Source organism: Narcine bancroftii, chromosome 2 (assembly GCF_036971445.1).
Source record: "Narcine bancroftii isolate sNarBan1 chromosome 2, sNarBan1.hap1, whole genome shotgun sequence".
Classification (NCBI taxonomy): domain Eukaryota; kingdom Metazoa; phylum Chordata; class Chondrichthyes; order Torpediniformes; family Narcinidae; genus Narcine; species Narcine bancroftii.
The window spans coordinates 370,884,637-370,905,940 of NC_091470.1; the positions used below are offsets into that span (position 1 = coordinate 370,884,637).

At 42.8% G+C, this 21,304-nt stretch overlaps 1 protein-coding gene and 1 long non-coding RNA gene across 5 annotated transcripts in view; one reads left to right on the forward strand and one right to left on the reverse strand.

Moving 5' to 3' along the window:
- The window catches only part of ttc39c (tetratricopeptide repeat domain 39C), a 62,322-nt gene extending 41,893 nt beyond the window's left edge, over positions 1-20,429 (reverse strand). Inside the window, exons 1-2 of one of the 3 annotated variants that reach the window (XM_069922598.1) lie at positions 20,188-20,266; positions 2,885-2,966 (exon numbers count right to left, since the gene is read on the reverse strand). In XM_069922598.1, coding sequence (XP_069778699.1) covers positions 2,885-2,910 — 26 coding nt within the window. In that variant the 5' untranslated portion in view covers positions 2,911-2,966; positions 20,188-20,266. Of the gene's footprint in view, positions 1-2,884; positions 2,967-20,187 lie in introns of all 3 variants that reach the window. The other 2 variants (XM_069922597.1, XM_069922599.1) reach the window with 2 other exon arrangements.
- LOC138755863 (uncharacterized) lies at positions 3,189-8,684 on the forward strand. Of its 2 annotated transcripts, none has more exons than XR_011352595.1 (4): positions 3,189-3,273; positions 3,521-3,580; positions 4,345-4,436; positions 8,431-8,684. It is a non-coding gene; the product is annotated as an uncharacterized lncRNA (long non-coding RNA). The 2 variants fall into 2 exon arrangements; XR_011352596.1 differs by lacking the exon at positions 3,189-3,273 and adding an exon at positions 3,285-3,376.
- Positions 20,430-21,304: the final 875 nt, after the last annotated feature.

The following is a 21,304-nucleotide window of genomic DNA, read 5'->3' on the forward strand; positions in this document are numbered from 1 at the left end:
TTAATTCACTTGTGAATCTGCAGGGGCCATCTACAGCATTTGGTGTTTCCATTGTGGCCTTCTCTACATCAGTGAGACTGGACGCAGTCTGAGAGATCGTTTCGTTAAACACCTTCGCTCTGAGTGCTGCAATAGTGGGGACTTCCCAGAGGCCAACTATTTCAATTCCACACCCCACTCCCACACTGACATGTCTGTCCATGGCCTCATGTACTGCCAAACCGAGGCCACAGCAAATTGGAGGGACACCACCTAATATTCCATCTGGGTACTCTCCAACCAAATGGCATTAACATCGACTTCACTCTCTTGCCCTTTCTCTATACTTCTCCCTCCATCCTCCAGCTTTTTTTTCCTCTCTCTTTTGCCCTCCCACCTATATTTGCGCAGGGCCAAAATGTTGGTTACGTATCTTTGCTGCACTAGGAACGCTGTGTGACTTGCCGAGTTTCTGCAGCACATTTGTGCATTGAACTACAATTACAGCACCTGAACACTTTCTTATTTAATTCCCTCAGTTTTGTGCCAGGTTTAAGGTTTTCAGAATTTAAAGTTCAGATTTGTCAGAGTACATACATGACATTACATAAACTCTGAGATGCAACCCTAATCTTCAAACCCCCTTTTCTCATAATATTGAAAGGCTGTGCCGAAAGATGGTGAAAAATGTATGCAGGCAACATGCTCAGGATTTTGGTTGCAGATTTTCCAGACTTTTGATACATCGTGCTTTTAATTCACTTTTATTTCACATCTTCCAGTGAACCCAGTGAGATTAATGGGAGCATGGGAAGCAGGGCCCCAGTGAATGAGCAGGGAGTAAGGAGATCATCCGCCCTGTGAGCTAGAGGCCAAACCATTAATGATGGAGAATAAAGCAGCCATGACCCAAACAACTCCTGTCACTGTTAATGTAGAATATGCAAGCTATATTTTACAACCGATGGGTAATCAGCAAAAATAAAAGAAAGCTTAATCATCTGTACGTCAGCATCCTTCAAATACCATCGTGCTTATCGCAAACAACAATCCAAGAGGCTACAATGACCAGAAGCTTAACTATAGGAGGGGCAGAAATTTATTGCAGTGGAGGTAAAGTCATTGGGTATATTCAAGACTGAGGTAGACGTGTTCTTAATTAGGGAGGGAATCAAGGGTTATGGGGAGAAGGTAGGAATATACAAGAACAGGGATTCAATGTTGAGGCTTTACAAGGCACTGGTTATACCTCAGTTATTAGCACTTAATAGTTTTGGGCTCTTTGTTTAAGAAAGATGTGATGACGTTAAGAGAGGTGTTACGGGTTATATATAAATGTTTTAAAAGAGAAATTGTGGGGGATTTAGTGTAGGTCATCACAAACAGATACACTTCACATCTCATTTAAAATGGAAGAGCTTTGCTGATGCCAGACTTTCAGGTACCAGTGGCTTTGCAAAAGAAAATGGTACTGCTTTGGAAGGAACTTCAGAAGTAGGTGCAAATGGAACAAAGACTGGGATCAAGTGCTGATAAAGATCTTTCAAGGATTGGATTTGGGGTCTTGAGAGGGGTTCTGGTTTTTACAGAGAGAGAGGAAAGAAAATAGGATTCTTCTCTTAGGGAAAGTCGGTTCTGCAATTGAGGCTGTAAAATGGCAAGCTGGCAGGCTTGTTGAAAACCCCATTGTGAAGTCGGGTTGTGAGTTCTGTGTTCAGCCTGTTGAAACCCTTGTAGTCCTTACAAGAGGAAATGGCTGGCTAGTGTTTCCCCTGAAATAAGGGAACTAAGAGGAACTCTGTGGTGACATGGAAAACCCATGATGGGGCAAGTTTCTTCGACAAGACACTGAAGTGACTGATCAGAGGAAATCAATTTGTGTGTCCAATGAGCAACAAATATCTTTCTGAAACCAACAAGAACCTTCCTAAGCAGTAACCGTTTACCTTTAAGGACCAGAGCCTGGTGAAAATTCATAAATGTTATATTCTGTCCACAGTATAAGATTTGCCTGATACTGGTGAACTTGGAGAAGTAAGTGAATGATTGGACTATTAAAGCAAAGAACTTTCCTGAAGATATACACGTGTGCTTAGAATTAGAAATGGGTTAAGTTAATAATAAGTTAAAGTTTGATTCTGTTTTGATGTTTAAAGAAAATTAAAAGCAACTTTTGTTTAAGTAACCATTTGTCATGCTGGGTTTTGGAGTCCTTTGGGTTCGTAAGAAAGGATTTAGAGGAGGTTCAGAAGGAGGATTCCAGGAATGAATGAGTTATCATATGAGGAACGTTTGACGACTTTTGGCCTGTTACTGTGCTGCATGTCTAAATTTAAATGTAAATTCCCATTGAAACATTTTGAATGTTGAAAGGCATGGACAGAATAGATATAGAAAGGTTGCTTCCTATGGTGGGAGCTTCTAGGACAAGAGGGCACAACCTCAAAATTGAAGGCATCCACTTGGAACAGAGGAATTTCTTTAGCCAGAGGGTGGTGAATCTGTGGAATTTGTTGCCACAGGTGGTTGTGGAGGCCGGGTCATTGGGGGTATTTAAGGGACAGATTTATGGGTTTTTAATTAACCAGGGCATCAAAGGTTATGGGGAGAAGGCCAGGTAGTGAGGTTGAGTGGGAAAATAGATCAGTTCATAATTGAACAGTGGGGCACACTTGATGGGCTGAATAGCCTATTTCCACTACTTTGTCCTATAGACATAGCAACCAGTTCAAAATAGTAATAAAAGGTCAAGGTCTGGTTACTGAAAATAACTCATCCAAGGTCCAAAAAAGATCAAGTAGCTTGGCGTAATCAATCACCCAAATCAATATCATCTCCTCTAAACTATCATCTGTGACACTTGGCCACTTCAGCATTTAACAAAGCAATGAATAATCAAGCTTACTTCAACAGTGTGACAATTTCCATCATATAGAGCAGAGTGATCCATCTTGACTTTTTAAATTCAATTCAAGCCCCACAGCATCCTGACAAAACATTTGGGTAATGTCCGTGACATTTCCATTCTTTGAGTGTAAAAAAACAATGGACAATAAACACATCCTATTTAGTGCTGCCACAAGCCTAGAATATTAAATAAATCGATGTATGAAAGGTGTTGGTGAAATTCAGAACAGAGATAACAGAAACAGAATCAAACAACAGAATCTTTGCAAAGGAGTCCAAAGAATAACCAGGACAACCATCTTTTGTTGATCAACTGTCAGGATTTCCTTTTCTGCCGGTGTTAGTCGCAGGAATGTTAGCAAGCCACTGCAACGATATCACTGCCAGGTTGGCAAGATTAGCAAAATTCCGTTCAGTACAAGAACACAGTCAATAATGAACCTTAGCTGATTTCAGACCTTAACTGTTTAAACACCAAATTCATATTCAGGTGCCTTAAACTGACTGTTAAGGGGAGTTTGGACCATTCGCTGGTCAGATGCTTTGTCGAGAAATATGTGCTCGTTTTTAAACCAACTTTATTATTTTAATACCTGTAATAAATTCAAGATTCTTTTATTGTCATTAACTGCAGAAACCATCCATAAGAGGAAAAGATACACAAGGACATTTTGGGCCTGAGCCCTTTCGCAAGGTATTTGTGAAAAAAGACAAGCATCTGAATTAAAGGCTAGGGGAAAAAAGGCAGAAGAATGGGAGGGGGAGGAGTACAGACCAACAGACAAAAAGTATTAATTGGAAATGATAAGCAGAAAGGTGAGAATTGATTTTGGCTCTGTGAAAGACATGGGAAGAGACAGAGGGATATATGAAAGGAGACAAGGGGAAGATGCAGGGGGAGGGGGCGCGAGGGGGAAGGTTTTAACAGAAACCGGCGGTCTCTGTCTGGGGCTGCACGAGATGATGTATAGACATGTCAGCATGAGAATGGGAGGAGGAATTGAAATGGGTGAACATCGGGAGAAATGCACCGGACAGAACTGAAGTGCTCATGAAGCGATCTCCCAGTCTGCGCCCAATCTTTCTGATGTAGAGGAGGCCACAGCAGGAGCAACAGATGCAGTAGGTGGCCCCTGCAGATTTACAAGATTTACAGGCTTCACATGGAAGGTCTGTTTGGGGCCCTGATAGTGGTGAGGGAGGAGGTGTGGGCGCAGGTGGAACATCCTTTGCAGTCATAAGGGTAGGTGCCAAGGGGGGAATTGGTGGGGAAGCAGGACTAGATGAAGGTGGCCACTTTTATTGTCATAAATAAAACAGATCTAATATTACACAAAATGCATTTAGTCTGCCGGATTTGCCACTGGCAAAAGTACACGGCACCTCTCACAGTACATAAGTACAATCGGTTTTAAAAGTGATACACTTAAAATCATCTCAAGATCTTCACCACTGCAGGTGCTGTGACCAACACAGAAAAGGGGAAGAGCTCTGGAGCAGTGAGGCCTGGAGAACATTTGGAACAACATGTACAGGTGAACAGCATGCAGGTAAGTGGGGGGCAGGAAATGGAGGAGACAAAAGAAACAAGTAGGCTGCATCGTGCCCACATCCAGATTCACACTCACAATTGTCTGTAGCCTTTGACAGTGTAATAATAAATCACTTTATCCCTGTCCCATATTTTGAAGTTGAAGTGGCCATGCAAAAACACCATAAGGTGACCAGAAAAATATGCAACACCTGTCATTTTTCCTCTTTCCTTTTCACAGACTAAGACTCCAAGTACATTTTCCTGATGAATCAGAAACTCACTTGTACTTCTTTCAAATCAGTAAGCAGAATAGATTGTTCACAATGTAGTTACCTTGAAATTAAACAGATCCCTACAGTCCAAACTATTCAGTCGCCTTTCATTTTAATTTTGACTCTATGATTCCCTTACTGAACTTCGTCACATGCATTGCCCTCATTCCTTTTGTAACCCACCCCTATTATTGTAATAACTACCTGAAATAAATTGGTTTTCAAAAGATACAAATGCAAATTATAGCACAAAATTGGTAAATCCAATCATTTCCTCAGTCTTCACATACACCATCGCATATAGAAAATCAGAAAATGAATTGCAGTGAATAGAACAGAAAGTCACCTCTCATTCTGCCCCATTCCCTTGCTGGCGTGTCTGTCCACGGACTCGTGCACTGCCAGACTGAGGTTGACTGCTAATTGGAGGAACATCTCATGTTCCTTTTGGGCACCCTCTGGCTGGATAGCATTAACATATTTTTCTCCAGTTTTCGTTGCCACCTTCCCCTCACACCCCCCCCCCCCCCCATCTTATCCCATATCTCCTTTCCTCGGCCTCTGTCTCTCTACTTCTCACTTCTCCTTTGACCCATCTCTGCTCCCATAGAGCCAAAAACCACCCTCCTCCCCCAATCAATTCTGACCTTTCCTCTCTCCTGTGTCCCTTCCATATCCAATTCACACCACTTGTGTTGGTCTCCTCTCTTCTCCTCTCCCTGCACATTCTTCCCCCCTCCCCAGCCTTTTAATTCAGGCGCCTACCTGCATTTTTATTCATACCTTGAGGAAGGGCTCAGGCCTGAACGTTAGTTCTAGGTCTTTAACTCCTATGAACACTTTGAAACCTGCTGAGTTCCTCAAGCATTAACTCTCATTCTTGAGCAATCATTCCAGAAATACAGTTAACTTAGGTTTCATGATACTTAACAATCAAAGAATGTTCCCCCGGCCCCCCCACCTCTTCCCTGGCACTTGTTTTAATTATGATTAGGGAAAATACAAGCCTTTGTTCTTCTGAGATAAATGGAGCTAACAGTTTGAGCTCTTTCACGAATTGCTTGTCCCATTGCTATATTTCCAAAAGGAATAGGCTAGTTATAGGCTCTGGGTGACTTTAAAATTTCATGAAAAGAACAAGGGTAAAATATGAAAGAACTAGATTGTGCAGCTGTGGAAAGAATGACTTGACTTAGATGAAGATAAATTGCAAGTTATACAAAGCTTTTCTTTTTCAATATTTTTATTGGATTTTACAGAAATTTCTTTTCTTTGGCTTGGCTTCGCAGACAAAGATTTATGGATGGGTATATCCACGTCTGCTGCAGGCTCGTTGGTGACTGACAAGTCCGATGCGGGACAGGCAGGCACGGTTGCAGCGGTTGCAAGGGAAAATTGGTGGGTTGGGGTTGGGTGTTGGGTTTTTCCTCCTTTGTCTTTTGTCAGTGAGGTGGGCTCTGCGGTCTTCTTCAAAGGAGGTTGCTGCCCGCCGAACTTTGAGGCGCCAAGATGCATGGTTGGAGGAGGGATCAGCCCACTGGCGGGGGTCAATGGGGCAGGCACCAAGAGATTTCTTTAAGCAGTCCTTGTACCTCTTCTTTGGTGCACCTCTGTCTCGGTGGCCAGTGGAGAGCTCGCCATAGAACACGATCTTGGGAAGGCGATGGTCTCCATTCTGGAGACGTGACCCACCCAGCGCAGTTGGGTCTTCCAGCAAAATGGATTCGATGCTTGTGGACTCTGCCAGCTCGAGTACTTTGATGTTGGTGATGAAGTCATTCCAATGAATGTTGAGGATGGAGTGGAGACAGCGCTGATGGAAGCGGTCTAGGAGCCGTAGGTGATGCCGGTAGAGGACCCATGATTCGGAGCCGAACAGGAGTGTGGGTATGACAACGGCTCTGTACACGCTGATCTTTGTGTGTTTCTTCAGGTGGTTGTTTTTCCAGACTCTTTTGTGTAGTCTTCCAAAGGCGCTATTTGCCTTGGCGAGTCTGTTGTCTATCTCTTTGTCGATCCTTGCATCAGATGAAATGGTGCAGCCAAGGTAGGTAAACTGGTTGACCGTTTTGAGTTCAGTGTGCCCGATGGAGATGTGGGGGGAATAAAATAGTACTTAAGTAAAAGCCACTAGTCAAAGGTAATATATAAAAAAAGCAGAAAAAAACAATTACATAAGAAAAATAAAACTTTTACATAAAAAATATCATAACAGCATAACAGAAAAAAGTAGCAAACACTTAATCAATTATAACATCTGGCAAATAGAAATATATAAAAAAAATTATTAAAAAAATAACAGACTATACTACAAATCTAACCCCTTCCCATCTGATTTCATTTCATTACCATTAAAATAAATCACTAAATCACAAATCTTATAAATTGCAAAAATAATTGATAAATAGGTCCCCATAAACTTAGAAATTTTAAATCTGTTACAGTAGAAGAACATCTGATTTTTTTCCAAAGTTAGGCATGCTATCATATTGGATAGCCATTGAGTACAAGTAGGAGGGACAGCATCTTTCCATCTCATCAATATTGAATGTCTAGCAATAAGGGAGGCAAAAGAGACTACATGGGATTAAGACAAAGTTAAATTCAAATCAGTTGTCTTAGTTGATCCAATAAAGGACAATTATAGGATTAGGTATCAGAATTACATTGAGAACTAAAGATAAGATATGAAAAGATATCTTCTCAATAAATGGAAAGAGAGTAACACGTTCAAAACATATGTAACAAAGAACCTTCTTCAGTCTTACACCTGTCACATTTTGATGAAATGTTAGAATAAAATTTAGCCAATTGAATTTTAGAAAAGCAAGCTCGATGTACTACCTTAAATTATAAAAGAAAATGTCAGACACTCAAAGAAGATGAATTTAGCAATTCATCGGATAGAATCCCATGTAGGGTCTTGCTCCCATAATTTTAAAAAATCTTATCTAGGGAATTATCCCTAGACTTTAATAACAAGTCATACATAGATGATATCAACTTTTTTTTTGATTTGGTTTAAAATCATAGATCATCCCTATAGGGGGTCTTGAGGAAGTCTCAATACTACAGAGTTCAAAAAACTCCTAATTTGTAGGTATCTTAAGAAATGATGTTTGGGAAGTTTAAATTTAAGAGATGGCTGTTTGAATGACTAAATTATTATCAATAAATAAATCTCAACAAGATATCCAACTTAAACCATTCACAAAAAGCAGAATATTGCACAGGTGGAAAAAAAGAATTAAGTAATATAGGGCTGGCAAGTAAAAGTTAATGATATACAAAAAAAATTCTAAATTGAAACCAAATTCTCAAAGAATAACAACAAAATTATTGGATAATTTGGAATCAGAAAAAGGTAATGGCGTTACAAAAATTTAATTTTTGGCCCTACATTTATCAATTGGAAGGCCATGACCTCCTGTAACCATTGAATAGGTGGAGGAGCTGTCAAAATTTCCCATCTCGCTATCAATGAGGTAAAAGCTAAAATTCGCTTTTGAGATCAAGTCAATAATATTTCTTCTTCTTGAGAAAAACCAAATATAGTAATTAAGAGAGTAGGCTTCTAATTTAGCCTTAAAAATGATCAATAAAGTTTGAAAGTAATTTTTCCAAAAATGTTCCAACCTAGGGCAAGTCCAAAACATATGTATCAATGAAGCCTCAAAAATTTTATATTTATCACATAATGGATCAATGGTGAAAGGAGGTAATGTCCTTCCTGTTTAGAAAGAAGAAGAAAAAAATCAGACATTGTAGTGGCCCGCAGCCTGCTTCGCGAGCCAACACAGGAAACAACCATCGAACAAGCAAACAGCACGTGGGATGAGAGATCCGCTCCCATAGGCTAGTTATAGCGGTCGAATCGACCAATCACTGCCAGCAGATTGCAGGGGGTCCAATCAGCAGCCAGCCCCGCTCAAGCAACGCTGCGATGTGACACGGCCGGCTGCCTATAGAAGGCAGAGCTGCAGCCCAATAAAGTCAGTGTCAATTACACTCCCTTCTTGTGAGAGTCTTCTTTCTTTAACCTTGAGCTATAACCACATTATATCTCAAGCTATAACCATAGCATCCCTGCTACAACATAATGTTAATGGTGGATTTTTATGAGACGTGGAGCCCATTCATGGAGTATCACCATAATTTAAAGAATTTGGATATTTGGATGTTCCTGAGCAGCGTTGACTGGTTTCCGAATGTCGTCTTTCGTTTCCTATGTATATTAGATATACAAGTCAACCTTGGTCAGAGGGAGGGAAGGGGATTAATGGAGGGGGGGTTCCCTTTTTTTTCCTTTTGAAGTGTTTTGCAAATGTCTTTGATTGAGAAGGGTTCACACAATGTATAAGATATTATGTGAGTACAAATTATCTGTCTTTTTTGATATTTCACCCCATTTATAAGAATAATAGGAGTGAGGGGGGAGTGGGGAGTGAGGGGAGAAAGAAGAATCATTATGTGTACAGAAGGGAGTATTAACTTGGTCATCAATGTAGTGGAGGAAGAGTTGAGGAATCTAGCCTGTGTAGGATTGTAGCATGGATCGCATCACATAGCAACAAAAAAAAAGATTTAGCTGGGTCCCTTGCAGATACCTCTTTACTTTGAAGAGAGTGGGGTGAGCAAAAGGAGAAGTTCTTGAGGGCTAGAACAAGATGTGACAGGCAGAGGAAGGTAGTGGAGGAGCAGTGTTATTGTGAAAGAAACAAAGGGTTTTGAGATGTTGGAAGTTTATCGAGATGGAGGGTTAAAAGAATTGGACATTTTACACAGTGTTTATTAAAACAGCTTTCGTGGTTGTATGTCAGCATTACACCATAAAACTGTGACATGCATTTCTTATCAAATTAACCTCGATAACCCACAAATCAACTACAGTACTGAGTAATTCATTTGTGGTTACTGTTTACCCAATGAGCAACACTTCTTGCACAGACACCCAGTGATCAAAGATTTAATCTGCAGTCAGGCTGGAGATGAGAATTAGAGGCCTTACAAGTGCCTTGGAATTCATGGCTCTGCTTTCCAATCTAACCTCAAATTCCCACTTGGGTGGATACAAAAGATTTTATGGCTCGTATTTATTGCTCAAGTGGCATGTACAAATTACTTTTGGCAATTGCCACATCGTTGCTTGTGAATAATGAGTTGGGCGCATATTGACTGGCATGTGCTATACATTATTGACTGCAATGCAGAAGCAAATCGCTGGATGAAAAGTGCAGAGAACATGAAAGACGTTGAAGAGAGTGTAAATATGAAATAAGAGGTTACATGTCAAACTGACTGATCGAGGCAAATGCAGTGTTTGGCCACCAAATACTGGCATTATTCCAGTCCTCTGATGGGTCATAGATTACATCATCTCAAATATACACATCCCCACTGTCCTGCATCGGTCTTCTCAATGTAATCATAACCAGACTTCTGCGCTTTGCTCCTGCTGCAATGAATGCTTCAGTTGATATACAGTCAACTACTCCATCAGCAATAGAAGGAAAGCCACACTTGTCAACAGCATGCCTGACCATCAGAATTCTAAGTAATAAATGCACTATCACATCTTCACTTCGAAGGGCTGGCTTAGCACTCCAGAACAAAATGTGCTGGCCCCTACAACCTACAGCCACAGATCACCAGCAAAGCAAAGGGATTGCACAACTGCAACTTACTGAACAACTGCAAGAGGGCATTTCACACAATTCCCCTCCAAATTCAAAACATTCCACTAGAATCAAAGAGCAAGGAGCTGCTGAAGGGACTCAGCAGGTCAGGGAGCATCCGTGGATAGAAATGGACTCATCCGTGGATAGAAATGGACTCATCCGTGGATAGAAATGGACTCATCCGTGGATAGAAATGGACTCATCCGTGGATAGAAATGGACTCATCCGTGGATAGAAATGGACTCATCCGTGGATAGAAATGGACTCATCCGTGGATAGAAATGGACTCATCCGTGGATAGAAATGGACTCATCCGTGGATAGAAATGGACTCATCCGTGGATAGAAATGGACTCATCCGTGGATAGAAATGGACTCATCCGTGGATAGAAATGGACTCATCCGTGGATAGAAATGGACTCATCCGTGGATAGAAATGGACTCATCCGTGGATAGAAATGGACTCATCCGTGGATAGAAATGGACTCATCCGTGGATAGAAATGGACTCATCCGTGGATAGAAATGGACTCATCCGTGGATAGAAATGGACTCATCCGTGGATAGAAATGGACTCATCCGTGGATAGAAATGGACTCATCCGTGGATAGAAATGGACTCATCCGTGGATAGAAATGGACTCATCCGTGGATAGAAATGGACTCATCCGTGGATAGAAATGGACTCATCCGTGGATAGAAATGGACTCATCCGTGGATAGAAATGGACTCATCCGTGGATAGAAATGGACTCATCCGTGGATAGAAATGGACTCATCCGTGGATAGAAATGGACTCATCCGTGGATAGAAATGGACTCATCCGTGGATAGAAATGGACTCATCCGTGGATAGAAATGGACTCATCCGTGGATAGAAATGGACTCATCCGTGGATAGAAATGGACTCATCCGTGGATAGAAATGGACTCATCCGTGGATAGAAATGGTCAGTCAATGATTTGGGGGTGAGAAGGTGGGAGAGGCAGAGGGAGAGGCCACTGAGGGTTGTGGTGGGGACAGGGGTAGAGGTGGAAAGAGAAGAACCAGATAAATGTGGAGGTTACCTAAAATTAGAAAAATTGATGGGCTTGCCATTGAGTTTAAGGCAGTTGAGGAGGAATACAGTAATTCGTTCCTCAAATTTAAGCTTGGGCTCACCCTTACAATGGATGAGGCTGAAGACATACATATCGTGTGGGAATGATAAGGGGAATTGAAATGGTATCTCCCACCAGTTGGATGTCTAACGTAGACCCACAAAGCCATGCAGTCCCCAATCTGCATTTGGAATCACTGATGCAGAGGGGGCCACACAAAGTACACCGAATGCAGTAAATTAGCCTGGACAATGTGCAGGTAAAGCTCTGCCTCACCTGGAAGGTTTGTTTGTGGCCCCAGATGGAGGTGGAGGAGATGTAGGAAAAACACAATGTTGGAGAAACTCCAAAGGTCACACCATGCACTAGTAAAGATAAAGATATCGATCTGCCGTTTCAGGTTTGAGCCCTTCATCAAGATATAATCAATATGTAGGCAGATGCCTGAATAAAATGGCAGGGGGATGAACATTCAGGAGTTGCCTATTACTGAAAGAAGAGTTGAGTGTATCAAATTGGTGCCATGTATGTGTGGGATTTAAGGCAGTTAGACTTCCACAAAATTCAGTGCGATCTCACCTTATCTGCTTTTCACCAGTGTGAAACTAAGGAAGGGGGGTGTGAACCTGTGGGATCCAGCAGGGGAGGAATTCAAAGTGAGAGAGTCAATGTAGACACAGGAATGGGGGTGTAGAGACAAGTTTCGCACTGGTGAAAAGCAGATAGGGGCAGGAAGGGGAGGAAATAATTGGTGGTGAGATCGCACTGAATTTTGTGGAATCCCACACATACATGGCACCAATTTAATACACTCAACTCTTCTTTCAGTAATAGGCGTCTCCTGAACGTTCATTTTACAAGGGTATTTATTAACCATCCCTGATTGTCCTCAAGAAAGTGATGGTGAGCTGCTGCCTGGAACTATAGCAGCCTTTCTAGTGAAGATTTTCCCACTTTGAGTAGGTAGACCAGGATTTTGATCCAGCAACACTAAAGGACCAGCAATCAGGATGGTGTGTGGAGGGGAACATGTAGGTAGTGGTGTTCCTTGTTTCTCAGGTCCAAACACATTCAAGAGGCTTGATGCCATGCAGGATAAAGCAGCCCACTTCAATGCTTCCCTTCCGCCCCCCCCCCCCCCCAACCCCTTTCAACCACAAAATTCCCTCCAATGGCTACAGATTTTTTTTAAATTAGATATTTCATTTGTCCAATCCATCTCTCTGCCATCTGGTTTTCTCTTTCCCAATTCTGATAATCTACAGCTTGAGGCATCATCTTCCTGAAGATGCAGCCTGACTTGTGAGCATCCAGAATGTTTATATTTTGGACCTTCAGCACAAATAGTATTTTTAAATCTTTCAATATTTGAAAAGAACAGCTTCCTCCCTTTTGCCATCAGATTTCTGAATGAACAATGAATCACAGACACTACCTCACTTTTTGCCTTCTTTTGCATTAATTATTTTTTTTAAATGGTGTATTTACAAAAATGTAATTTATATCAATTTTCCACTTGTAATGCACGGTACTGCTGCCCGAAAACAACATCATGATACATGTTCGCATCAATAGACCCGATTCTGATAAGTACCATATATATTCATGTAGAAGTCAAATTCTGTAGACCATTTTTTAACATTAAATATATGGGGTCAACTATTGCATGGATATCACGTCTCCAGAATGGAGGACCATCGCCTCCCCAAGATCGTGTTATATGGCGAGCTCTCCACTGGCCATCGTGTCAGAGATGCACCAAAGAAGAGGTACAAGGACTGCCTAAAGAAATCTCTTGGTGCCTGCCACAATGACCACCGCCAGTGGGCTGATCTCGCCTCAAACCATGCATCTTGGCGCCTCACAGTTCGGCGGGCAGCAACCTCCTTTGAAGAAGACCGCAGAGCCCACCTCACTGACAAAAGACAAAGGAGGAAAAACCCAACACCCAACCCCAACCCACCAATTTTCCCCTGCAACCGTGTCTGCCTGTCCCGCATCGGACTTGTCAACCACAAACGAGCCTGCAGGTGACGTGGACATTTACCCCTCCATAAATCTTCGTCCGCGAAGCCAAGCCAAAGAAGAAGAAGAAAGACTTTTGACTGCAGTATCTGCATTGTCCAAGGCGTTGGGAGCTCCGATGGATGGGTAGCCTGGGCCGGTGGGAAATTCACATTTGAGGCATCAGGAACTCTGATGGGTGAGGAGCCAGGGCTGAGGCAAGAGTCTATGTTAGATGCATCGGGACAAGGCACAAGTTCGCAACTGAACCCTGAGCAGCTCCGGATTGTGTGCGGCCAGACCAAGGTGAGATACTAGGGTTGACTTTTACATGAGACATATGGAAAATACCAGATTTTTGGGCCAAAAATAGGGGACAACTTTTACATGCGTATACTGTACATGGTAGCTCTTCCTTCATTGTGTGGGCCTTCCATTGGTAAATGACAAATCGAACAGCTTCATTAGATGATTTCTAATTCTTCCCAAAGCCATAATTTTGGACAGGATCTACTGAAAGACAAGGTTGTTGTCCTAATGATTTCAGCAAGTCCTAAAAGTAATTTGAACTTAAAACCTTAATCCAAGGGCTTAATTATATTTAGAGTGCACAGAATGGCAATGCATGAAGAAAAGGAACTAAAACAAGTTGCATCATCCTTAACTTGCAAAGAAAAAGTGCTGCTCCTGCAGTTTTAAAATTGCTCAATACTTTACTTCAATTTCATGACTATTTTTAATTGCAATTTCGCAAACTTTAAGACCTCAAATATTTGAAATAATTTTCAAAACAAATAGCAACTTGTTCTTCTCTCACCGCTCAACAGATTAAATTTTCCGACCATAACCATCCTTCAATTATGTAGAATGTTCTGTGTTTAAACAACTGGCTTTGGGGAAAAAAAAATTACCTGTTGGAAAACTGAAATAAAACCTGAAAATACTGGAAACACACGAGCTCAGGGAGCATTTGAGTTAAAATTTCAGGTCTGATACCCTTTACTAAAAGAGAGAAACCAAGTTAATTTCTATAGAAGCCAGGGGTAAATGAACTGGACTAACTGGGTGAATATGTCACTTTATCCTTAAGATAAAAGGAGCAGAAATAAGATATTTGCCCATCATCTGTCCCACCATTCAATCATGAGCTGATCCATTTTCCCACAATTCCAATGCTTTCTACAAATTTGCCGACGACACCGCAGTTGTCGGCAGAATTACAAACAGCACTGAGGAAGTGTCCAGGAAGGAGAAAGATCTGCTCATTGAGGGCCATCGTACCAACAATCTTGAACTCAATGTAAGCAAAACCAAGGAGATGATGGTGGACTTCAGGGGGAAGGCAGGAGAACATGCTCCAGTCCTCATAGAGGGTTCAGTAGTGGAAAGAGCCAATAACTTCAAATTCCTGGTGTCGAGAATTTGACCTGGAGACTCCACATCGATGCAATCACAAAGAAGGCTCCCCAGTGGCTATATTTTGTGAGGTGTTTGTGAAAATTCGGTATGACTCTCAAAACCTTCTACTGGTATACCATGCAGAGGGCTCTGGCTGGTTGCATCACTGTCTGGTATGGAAGTGCCAATGCTCAGGACAAGAAAAAAACCCAGAGGGTTGTTAACTCGGCCTGTAACATCACAGGCACAGTCTTCACTCCATGGAGGATATCTACAAGAGGTGGTATCTTAAGAAAGCAGCCCCTATCCTCAAGGACCCCTACCATCCAGGCCATGCCCCCTTCACTCTGCTATCATCGTGAAAAAGGTACAGAAGCCAAAACAAACACTCAATGACACGAGGACAGCTTCTTCCCCATTGCCATCAGATTCCTGAATGATCAGTGAAACAAAGACACTGCCTTATTTTGACTTTTCGTGCACTATTTTTATTGATTGTTGTAAGGTGGTTTATATGAATGTTTGTTCTGTGACGCTACTGCAAAACAATGAATTTCGTGACTTGGTCATAACGGTAAATTCTGATTGTAATCCATGCAGCTCCACTGCCTGGACTTCTCCCCGTATATATGCAAAGGATGATCTGGTCGATGTGGCAGTTGGAGGGTTAGAAGGCAAGGATAATTTATTTCCCACACCTCTACACTCAGCCCTTCTCTCTGGGACAGTACAAGAACAGAGTTCGTCTTGTCCTTATCTTCCACCCTAACAACCTCCATATTTGTAGGGCATTGCAATAAACCCAAGTTTCTGCCACTTTAATTCTCCATTTTACCCTGATCTATTTATGGCCTGTTCCCTTGTTAAAATGTGGACCAATACAAGCCCGAGAAACAACTCAAGTCATAATGTCATGCAATGTGGAACAGGTCATTCAGCCCAGATGGTTCACGTTGACATTCTGGCCTAGTCCCAATGTAGTAGTAGTTTATTTATATAGCACATTTACCACAACTACATTGGCCTGCTTTTGGTTCATATCCTTCTCAGGCCTATCTTCCACCTGGGCACATGGCAGCCTTCCAAACTATATCAAATTTTCTAACTTAGTTGAGTAGCTCTTTCTTTCTCTATTAGAATTGTATTCTTCTAGGTCGCCATCTGATTTTAGCTCAGTGGTGTCTCTCTATTAATATAGCAAGACAGCCTAATTTGCTTGACATATTAATCCATTTGGTCCCAATCTATTATTCTCCAATCCCTCCCTTCTCCTTCTGTGCTATTGAAAATTAGCATCTTCTCTCTTCACAACCTGAAATTTCAACCATCCCTTTTCCTCCGCAGATGCTGCCGGACCCATTAAGTTCCTCCAGCAGTTTGCTTTTGCTCCAGTTTCCAGTAATTGCTTGAAGTCCAGCTTCTCTAGGTTCAAGAACAGATTCTTTCCATCAGCGATCAGGATCTTGAACCTCCCTTGTTATAGTAATCAAGAATGGCTCGGACATCATGAGGATTGTCTGTACTATTGCGAAGTCACTTATTTTGCACAAGAATAACTGTGAATATTTATTATCTATCTTTTTGTATTTATTGTCTTTTTAATTCAATTATGCTATTTTTATTGTTTCTTTACAAAGTACCTGTTCAGCTGCAGCAAGAATTTCAGGGCATAAGTACATTGTACAACATACAAATACCTAACATTCTTACTTGCTGCAGCCAAACAAGTACTTAGAAAGAAAAACTGTAATAGTAACCTGTCTGAATTAAGAGACAATAAATCCCTAAGGTAGATAACAAAGGTTCACAGTAATGCTTGAGCAAAAAGTGACATACCACAGTGCAGACGTGCAATGATTATTGCAACAATGGCAGGTTCAAGAGTCAGATAACTATTGGAAAGAAACTGTTCTTGGATCTAGAGGTGCTGGTCTTCAGGTGTCTGTACCTTCTGCCTGAAGACAAACAGTTGTGACCAAAGTGATGGGGGTCCTTTATGATGATGGCTGCCTCCTTGAGGCAGCACCTCACACAGATATCTGCAATGGAGGTCAGAACCTATGATGGACCTGGCTATGTTTGCAACCTTCTTAATTCCTGGTATTGTCAAACCAGGCTGTGATGCAACCAGTGAGCATACTTTCCAAATGCCTGCAGAAGTTTTACAAATCTCCACAACTCCTATATATGTATAATTGTCAGAAAAATATTGCAGATTGTCATGGATGATGTGGAAAGATTGTTTCCCAAGGTGGGAGAGCCTAGGACAATAGGGCACAACCTCAAAATTGAAGGGCATCAGCTTAGAACAGAGATGCAAAGGAATTTGTTCAGCCAGAGGGTGGAGAATCAGTGGAATTGGTTGGCACAGGCAGTGGTGGTGGACAGATAGGTTCTTGGTTAGCTAGGGCATCAAAAGTTATGGGAGAAGGCCAGGCCAAGTGCTGAGAGGGAAAGCGGATCAGCTCATGATCAAATGGAGGGGCAGACTCAATGGGCTGAATAGCCTATTTCTGCTCCTATATCATAGGGATTTATCATTATTATCATTCCCAAATTGTAGGACTGGTACCTAAACAGGCAAGAGTGTTAGCTTTGTTTTTCTTTCTACAGACACTGCCAGACCAGATGAGTATTTCCAGCATTTTAGAACAATGCACAGGACAGAACAGGCGCTTCAGCTCTCAATGATGTGCCAACCCAACTATTCCCTAAAAAAAGGTACTAAACCCTCCCTACCCCATAACCCTCTATTTTTCTTCCAACCATGCACCTATCTAGGTCTCTTAAATGCCCCTAATGTTTCAGCCTCTTCCACCATCCCTGGCAACCCTGCGTAAAATAAAAACTTACTCCTGATGTCTCCCCTAAACTTTCCTCCCTTCAGTTTGTACTCATGTCCTCTGGTGTTTGCTATTCCTGCTCTGGGAAACAGGCACTTGCTGTTCACCCTATCTATGCCTCTCATAATGTGGTAGACCTCCCTTAAGTCTCCTCTCATCCTTCTACGCTCCAAAGAGAAAAAGTCCCAGCTGTTAACCTTGCCTCATAAGACTTGTTTTCTAATCCAGGTAACATCCTGCTAAATCTCCTCTGAACCCTCTCCCATAGCTTCTACATCCTTCCGATATTGAGGTGACCAGAACTGAACACAATACTCCAAGTATGGTGTCACCAAAGATTTGTACAGTTGCAACAGGACCCTCAACTCCTGAACCCAATCCCCCATTAATTAATCTCAGCATCCCATAGGCCTCAACTATCCCATCAACCTGTGCGGTGACCTTGAGGGATGTATGGATTTGGACCCCAAGGTCCTTCTGTTCTTCCATGCTCTTAATTAACTGACCATTAACCCTGGACTCAGCCTTCTGGCTCCTCCTTCCAAAATGCATCACCTCACACTTATCCAGATTGAACTCCATCTGCCACTTCTCTGCCCAACTCTGCATCCTCCTGTAACCTTTGACAAACTTCAGCTCCATCCACAACTCCTCCAACCTTCGTATCATCTTACTGACCCATCCTTCCGCCTCTTCATCCAAGTCATTTATAAAAATCACATAAAGCAAGGGTTCCAGAACAGATCCCCTCCATTAATCTTCGGACAGAATACTTTCCTTCCACTACTACTCTCTATTTATCCACTCAGCCACGGTTCCATGGATCATTTAGAATGATAAATGTCAGAAATAACCCCTTTGCCTCAGTTATTCTTCCAAGATTCCCTTCAAACCATTTCCTTCAACAATGGGGCATATTACCAACTGAGATCCTACTTGAAGGATAAATTAGGAAGCAATCTGAGTTTACCAGAGGGAAGTAACCTTGAATATGTGATTACAGATACAATGTTAATCAAAAGATTTATAACAAATATGTATATTAAACTGCAAGAAAAGGAGAATGAGGAAACAAATGGTAAAACTAAACAAAAATGGGAACAAGATTTAAATATAAAGATAAAAAAGGAAACATGGGAGAAATTATGTTCTGGAACGATGAGAAATACAATAAATACGAGGCTACGTATGATACAATATAATTGGTTTCACAGACTATACATTACACCGCAAAAGTTAAATAAATGGGACCCAACAGTATCTGATAGATGCTTTCGATATAAAAAAGAAATGGGAACAACAATTCATGCAATCTGGACATGTGAGAGAGTAGAAAAATTTTGGGATGATCTCAATCAGATATTAAATAAAATAACAGAAAACAATATACCAAAGAATCCAGAGATCTTTCTCCTAAGTAACATAAAAAATAAAGAATTTGGAATTGATTTGGAGGATGCACGAAAAAGATTTGTTAAGATAGCTCTAGCCGTAGCAAAAAAATGTATTATGTCAACCTGGAAATTGGAAGATAATTTGAAAATAGAACAATGGTATATAGAAATGAATAAGTGTATTCCATTAGAAAAAATAACATATAGTTTAAGAAATAATATTGAAATATTCGAACAAGTATGGGAGCCTTACATTAAATACAATAGCGAAAACCTACCGGGGACAAACATTACCTAAGTTGATGGAAGGAGAAGGAAAGAAAAGAATGGACTCAGTAGAATTTCTGGTGTATTTTTGTTGAATGACAACATTGTCTGACTGGCTTAATGCAACCTAGATTGTATACCTAAAATGGATGAGAGGGGGGGGGGGGTGGGGGGGTGGCTTGGGAGGAAAGGGGGGGGGAGAAAAAGTCACTGTATATGTGTGAAAAAGAAATAGTGTATATCATGGCTAATGTGATTTATGGTGTGAAAAATAAAAATTAAAAAAAAAACAAAAAAAAAACAAAAAAAAATGGGGCCAATTTAGTGGATAATTGACCCACGTGGTTCTATGGAAGAAACCCTCACAGGAGCAGGAAGACCATGAAAACTCCACAGAGACAGCACCCGTGGTCAGGGATAAACCTGAGCTGGGAACAACTGCTTCACCAATCTTCCCTTCCCTTCTTTCACACCGCCACCATCCGCAGCGTCCAGCGAGCAGAGCCAGCCGAGGGGAGCCGAACGGACCCGAGGGGAGCCGAACGGACCCGAGGGGAGCCGAACGGACCCGAGGGGAGCCGAACGGAGCCGAGGGGAGCCGAACGGACCCGAGGGGAGCCGAACGGACCCGAGGGGAGCCGAACGGACCCGAGGGGAGCCGAACGGACCCGAGGGGAGCCGAACGGACCCGAGGGGAGCCGAACGGAGCCGAGGGGAGCCGAACGGAGCCGAGGGGAGCCGAACGGAGCCGAGTGAACAGAGGAGTCGTGTCCGGTTGGCGGCCGAAGGAAGACGAGCCCCGTCCCCGGCACTGACCGGTATTTTTTGAAGAGCTGGTCCGATTCCCTGAAGCCGTTGTTCAGCAGCATGTTGATACCAGCCAGCGCCAACTCGGCGTCGTCCAGCGGCAGAGGCTCCGCGGCCTCCGAGCCCGGACTCTCCAGCCGCCTGCGCTCCATCGTTCCTCACCGGCCCGATCCCGGCGGGTCGAGGCGGCCGCGGCTTCACCTGCCCCCGCCCCCGCCCCCCCCCCCGGGCCACGCCCTTCACTCCATCGCTCGCTCTCTTGCTGGCCCTTCCGCGTCCGCGCTTCGCTCCCCCTCTTTCACCGCGCACCTCGCCACGCGCAGGGGGTAACATGGCAACGGGCGCGCGGCGGCCCTCGGCCAATCAGCGGCGTCGGCGCATGTGGGCGGGAAGGCGGGCGTCCACTGCCCTGGACGACCCGTCCTGGCCGCGAGGATGGCCGAGAGGCGGGAGCCCCGGCCGGTACCGGACCGTCAGAGAGTAGACACGACCACCCCCAGATTCCTGTTCCTGCAAACAAATCGACTGAGCGGAGGCAAAGAAGGAAAAGGGAGAGGGTTTCAAAATAGGTCAAAACTAAGTCAAGCATGAAAGGCTTGGAGGAAAAACACGACGCTGGAGAAACTCAGCAGGTCAAACAGCCCTTTATAGAGGTCCAGAAACATTCAGAACCAACGTTTGGGATTGAGACCCTCATCAAGGTCAAGGTTCATAAACAATGTTTCAGGATTGAGCCCCTCATCAAGGTCAAGGTTCAGAACCAACGTTTCGGGCTTGAGACCCTCATCAAGGTCAAGGTTCATAAACAATGTTTCGGGATTGAACCCCTCATCAAGGTCAAGGTTCAGAACCAACGTTTCAGGCTTGAGACCCTCATCAAGGTCAAGGTTCAGAACCAACGTTTGGGATTGAGCCCCTCATCAAGGTCAAGGTTCAGAACCAACGTTTCGGGCTTGAGACCCTCATCAAGGTCAAGGTTCATAAACAATGTTTCGGGATTGAACCCCTCATCAAGGTCAAGGTTCAGAACCAACGTTTCAGGCTTGAGACCCTCATCAAGGTCAAGGTTCAGTACCAACGTTTGGGATTGAGCCCCTCATCAAGGTCAAGGTTCAGAACCAACGTT